We start from the raw sequence: 6,335 nt of genomic DNA on the forward strand, positions 1-6,335 counted from the left end.
TAGCTGCAATTTTTTGTTCATGTAATTTTTTCATGTAATTTTTTTTTCGTTCTTTATGTAAATTGTTTTTGAATATTATTGACTAAATTTTTTCTTTGTCACTCATTTTTAATAGCTTATTTATATATTTAAATTTTTGGTGGATGTATAAGTGATGGATGTAAATTTTTGGGGTTAAAAACTTAATATTTATATATTTAAATTTGGTGGATGTATAAGTGATGAATGTAAATTTTTGGGGCTTAAAGCTTGAAGAATTGGTGGAATCTTATTGGTTTATAGTTGATTTGCTAAAATATTTATATATAAACTTATTTACAATCTTTCAATATTAGAAATTAGTTTTCAAATATTCAAAAAATCATAATTAGAAAACTGAAATTGGATTCGGATTTATAATAGTTCGATTAAGAATCGGTTTGGGTTGGTATCAGTTCGGGTTAAAAACAGTTCGATTAATAATCGATTTGGGTTTGCACCAGTTCGGGTTAAAAACAGTTCGATCTTAATCGGTTTTAGTCAGGTTGCATTCGGTTACGTGCATACTTCGGGTCGGATTTGAATCGGGTCGATCATTGTTCAGTTCGGGTAACATCGGTTAAGGTTTATATGTCGGTTATAAAATTCGGTTGCAGTTCGAGTTCGATTTTGGCCTTTTCGGTTATTAAACGGTTCGAGTGAAGTGTCGGTTCGGGTAATTGCGGTTCGGTAAACCTAAAAAACTTACATTTTTTCGGGTCGGGTAATTATCGATTCCGAGTCGGATTTTCGGGTCGGGTTTGTTTTGAACAGCTCTAATCATATATAGATAACATAAGCAATAAAAGAAATTACTTCCTCCACTTTGAAATAGTCCCTACATAAGGGTTTTTGACACTATTTATCGATCAAGCTTATTTCATATATTGCGGCTAACGTGTAAGAAAAAATATAGTCAAATGGGATCTTGTTTGAATCGTCTGATCACATACTTTCATAATATTAAGTTTTTATAATTTTTAGATGTATATAGTTCAATATATAAATAATCAAAATAACACATTGAATTGCATAAAAAGTCAAATGTAGCAAATATGGTGGAACTGAGAAACTTTTTATCTAACGAGTTTTTTTTTGTCTAACATCCTGAAGCTCAATTTGCAAGAAATTGGAATTTTGATTGAAATAATTAATGAATTTAGAGAGAAAAGTGAATGCTCAGAAATTTTTAAGAGGGCAAAAATTAAAAAATAATAAGTTCTTGTGAGAGAATTTCTTTTTGAAAGATTATTTTTAATTGGTTCTGTCCATCATATATATTTTAAAATATTATAAGTAGGCATTAAGAATGATATAAGTAGACATTTAAGATATTAAAAGTAGACATTAAGGATAATGTAAGTAGGCATTAAGAACACAGTAAGTAAGCATTAATCTTTAATGGGCTGGACTTGAAATACGTCTCTCAAAGAGATGGTCTCTCAAGAAACTAGCTGTTAAAAAATGTGACATCAAATAACAGGGCCGTTCATAAGATAATTTTGAGGTGCAACCGCCTAGAGCCAAACTCATAAAGGGGCTTAAATTGAGTTAATCCTTATAATTAAAAATTAGTAGTTGCATAAGTAGCTTCTAACGATATGGATAAAACTTGCAACATTAGGTTTCTCAGCTAAGCACATAACTACTAAACTACATAGTTAGAGAGAAAATAACCGAAATTTTATTTATATAAAAGCACATTTTTTATTTTTCACCTATAACCCAAAAATTATAAAGAACAACACTGTCAAATAAGTAGGCAAATAAGAATACGAAACAATGAAATGCAAAGCATTTTATAAATGTTGGAAGCAGAGTGGTAAGATAGTGTTAGGGTTAGTAGTGCGAAGTTGATGCAACCATGTGATACGTGAGTTGTGATAAAACATAAAAGTGACCAATACTAATTCATTACTTAGCTAGGGCCTAGGTGCAACGTATTGCTACCCCAACTGAATTTTTATTTTATTTTTTTTTTATTGAAACATTGAATTTAAAACTTTAACCGACATTTCAAATTTCAATTCACTACTCCATCACCTTGTAAGTCTTTTTTTTTTTTATAAGAATTAGCTTATTATTATTATGCCAATTATTTCACTTCCAAGGAAATTATACCCATTTGTGGCTGCTGGACGGTGATGACAGGCAAAATAAATAATTATTGAATGATTAATTTTCGTATCACACGTTTTCTCTTAAATTGAGTTGAATTTATTATCAATATCAGCATATAATTGAAATCAACATATAATTGAAAAATTGAAAGAAACTAAATATTAATTGCAGCATGCATATTGTTATCAAAATACAAGTTTTCTATCTTCATACTTCCTTGGTTCCAAAATAAATACAATATTAGGATTTTTACAATATTCATTTATCTCATTAAAACATGTTCAAATAAAATTTTGTTGGATTTGTCTTAATGTAATAATTATTTATATTCATTTTTTATATATTTTTATCATACATAATTAAAGATATTAATGGTCAAATTAGCATTAGAGTAAGTAAAATATCTGTACTACTATAGAAACTCTTAAAAATATACGAATTTATTAGTATGAAATGTATAAAAATATAACTTCAAAAATTATTAATGCATGTATATATTATCATGATTAAATTTATCGAATACATGACTTTTTTAAAGCAAAAATTAAATACTAATTTTTAAAAATTATGTATCGAATACACCACTTTGTCATTCAAGTAAATATATCAAATTAGAAGTTGAACATATAGAATTTCTATAAATAAATTCTATAAATATTTTACCTGATTTAGCTTCATTTTTTTTAAAAAAATCAGATTCTAAATTATATAAATATTGTCATGTAATTAACTATCATCCACTAAATAATTTCATTTTTCAAGGTTCTCCTAAAAATGATATTTATCATTTTTCAATATTTTTTTTATAGTATATATTATGATTGCAATTATTTTAAAAATATCCATTTCTTTTTAATTATATATAGTCACTGAGCCACTGCTCACTGCTCCTATAAGGCAGAATTAAAGATCTATAAATATTTTAGTCCCATGACAGAAAAATTAAAGAAAAGAAATGGAAACTGAATCTATTAGAAATGCACAAATAATAAAATTATATTAAGCACCCTACAAGTTGAGTAGCTATATATACATATGTAAGTGAAAGGAAACTGAAGAATTAAAGGTGATCTCTCTTCGTTCACAAATACAGAAGCAGTTAAGCAAACTCTCAATAGATCCACTGTTCTGATATTCTCCCTTTTCATCAGTCATAATCATGTCAAAGTCAAGGTATGTTCATAGTTTCACTATCCTCTATATTTCTTTTATTCTATAATACTTGCTGCATTATGATTATTAGCACTATTTATCATATTAAAGTCAAGTAAGTGAAAATGTCAAAAAATCAATAGAAAAAAGTCAATTTTTTATTATCACTTATTTTTACTGTTTGATTGATCGATGACCAAAAGAGAACGAAAATCAAAAAAAAAAAATTGTCAAATACCCTATTGTGTACTACCTAGTAACATTTTATTAGCATGATTGAATCTCATCAAGGGACCACTCAACTAAAAGTTTAAGTTGATGGTTGATGTCACATAATATATATGTTATATGCTCTAACACACCTTTCACACGAGAGCTCTTTGTGCTAGTAGTGGGGATACGACACAGACCCTCCTTGTACCTAGCGCTGAATATTCTCCTTTAAATGAGAGGTGGTTGAGATTTTAACCCGTGGCATTTTGTCCCATTGACTTCTGATACCATGTCAAGAAACCAACTCAACCAAAATATTAAACTGATGGTCAAGACCCAAGAATATGTTATATACTCTAATAAATCTAACATGATTTAGATTAGAAGGCAAGGTTGCTCTGATCACCGGAGCAGCCAGCGGGATCGGCGAGGAAACAGCAAAACTATTCGCCATAAACGGAGCCATTGTAGTAATTGCAGACATCCAAGACGAATTAGGCCAACAAGTGGTTAAATCCATTGGTACAAACAGAGCAAGTTACTTCCATTGTGATGTCAAAGATGAAAAACAAGTAGAAGATACCATCAACTTCACTTTACAAAAATATGGATCCTTAGACATCCTTTTTAGCAATGCGGGTATAATTGGCCCATTAACTAGTATCCTTGACTTGGATCTAGCCCAATTAGACACCACATTTGCTACCAACGTTCGAGGAGTTGCAGCCACACTAAAACACGCGGGTCGAGCCATGGTGTCAAGAAAGATCCGTGGGTCTATTATTTGCACAGCAAGTGTGTCAGCTTGTCTTGGTGGTGTTGGCCCGAATGCGTATACTGCTTCCAAGCATGCGGTTGTGGGGTTGGTTCGAGCAGCGAGTAGCGAACTAGGCGGGTATGGGATCCGTGTGAATTGTATATCTCCATTTGGGGTTGCTACCCCATTGCCGTGTAATGCATATAATTTGGACCCGAGTGAGCTTGAAGCAAACAGTTGTGCATTAGCTCACTTGAAGGGGATTGTTTTGAAAGCAAAGCATATTGCTGAAGCTGCTCTTTTCTTTGCTTCTGATGAATCTGCCTTTATTAATGGTCATAATTTGGTGGTTGATGGGGGATTTACCGTTAGTAGTCAAACTCCTCCTACTTAATCTATTGATGTAACAATTCAACGTCATATGATTCACTAATTTTATTGGAAACGCAAATTGTGATTGTCGGTTTATTTGTAGGCTCTTTCACCATTTTGAATGAGTTGCGAATACGAAAGCAAATTAGGTAACAAATTATGTTATGTTGATCAAATTTGGAAAAAATTTATACTTCTAGCTACTATTGTTATCTATCATCAAATTCATTAAACGTTTACTTTGATCTTTTTGTTTTACTACCTTTGGTCTCTAATAGTTGCAAAAGTTAGTGTAGTAACTATTGTTTATCAATTGATCTTATTTAGCATATATTTTTTGATACTTATTGTAAAGCATAGTTAAGTAGGAACTTATTTGATTCATCTTGATGCATATTTTCATATTATTAACTTTTTAGAATTTTTTATTATGTGAAATTAATGATATTATATTCAATAGCGTAAAACAAAAACATAACAACTATTAAAAACATATAAAGTATTTTATAGCTTATCAGATAACTAATTTATAGATCATACTTCATATTTCATTTTGAATTTATTACGTTACATTTTAAAAAATAGAGTTGATTGGCGTTAAAATATTTGTTGTAATGTAATTACTCTATTTATTATTACAAGCAATGTTTGAGATGCTTGAAATATGGGGATTAAATAAATAGAGTAGAAAATAAAGAAGGTAAGGTTAAAGTCAAAACTTGAACTGCAATTTAGAATATACCCATGTGATTTGTCCGTTATAATCTGCCTGATCACAATTTCTTAGTGTAATATACAGCTTGACAAGTAAATTACTTAATCTTTGTTTGTAATTGAACTAATGTGGGGATATGAGGTTTAGAGTTTTCAAGTTTTGAATTAACACTATTTAATCTTCTATCTAATATACTAATAAAAAATAATTTATAACATGTGTCGCCGCTATAATAAATTTTTTTACCATTTTTTTTATTTTAATTCAATAATATTTATATATTAATCTATAATAAATAATAATATCTTTCTGAATATCTGTTAACCTATAATAAAAAATTTTTTTTATAAAAGATCTTCTATTCAAAATTGATTTGATTACTCACAATATATTATAAAATTATACTTTTTTTGCTTAATTTTCAACCTTACACCATTAAGATGTATTTAAAATTTTTATCATTAGACAACACATTAATCATTTAGGTAAATGAAATCATTTTTCATTGATTTATCATTCATAAATCATAAAAATATATAATAAAAGTAAATTAAAACAACAAAATTTATTGAAATAATGTTTGCATAGATAATCTATTACTTGTATGACTACATTCAACAAATCATGTAAAAATTTTATGGTTTTTTTAGAATTTTCGGTAATAATTTTTTCATAATTATGTATTTTTGTGTTAATTGATTATAATAGTAATAAATATTTAAAAAGTTTTTAAAAATATTTGTGTAATTATTTTAATTTTAAATTATTTATTTAATGTTGATTATTCTAGGATCTATGTTGACAAATATAGAAGAATAAAGGGAGCATATACAATAGTAATATGTTTTATGATCTTGAAGTAATTTGAATCTTGTTGAATATTTTAACTGTTTTCAAATTAAACTAATCTATCTATTCTGATTCAAAAATTGCTTAATAAGTTAGTTACATAAATTATTAGAAATTTCTAATTAATAATCATAATTT

At 28.2% G+C, this 6,335-nt stretch overlaps 1 protein-coding gene across 1 annotated transcript; it reads left to right on the forward strand.

The window, feature by feature from the left end:
* The first annotated feature begins 3,060 nt into the window (after positions 1-3,060).
* On the forward strand, positions 3,061-4,890 carry LOC130798703 (short-chain dehydrogenase reductase 3b-like). The gene is made up of 2 exons (XM_057661804.1): positions 3,061-3,312; positions 3,884-4,890. The coding sequence occupies exons 1-2, from the start codon at positions 3,299-3,301 to the stop codon at positions 4,653-4,655; spliced, it is 786 nt and encodes a 261-aa protein (XP_057517787.1). The 5' UTR covers positions 3,061-3,298; the 3' UTR covers positions 4,656-4,890.
* Positions 4,891-6,335: the final 1,445 nt, after the last annotated feature.

The sequence above is a fragment of the Amaranthus tricolor genome, chromosome 13, assembly GCF_026212465.1.
Source record: "Amaranthus tricolor cultivar Red isolate AtriRed21 chromosome 13, ASM2621246v1, whole genome shotgun sequence".
NCBI classification, from domain to species: Eukaryota; Viridiplantae; Streptophyta; class Magnoliopsida; order Caryophyllales; family Amaranthaceae; genus Amaranthus; species Amaranthus tricolor.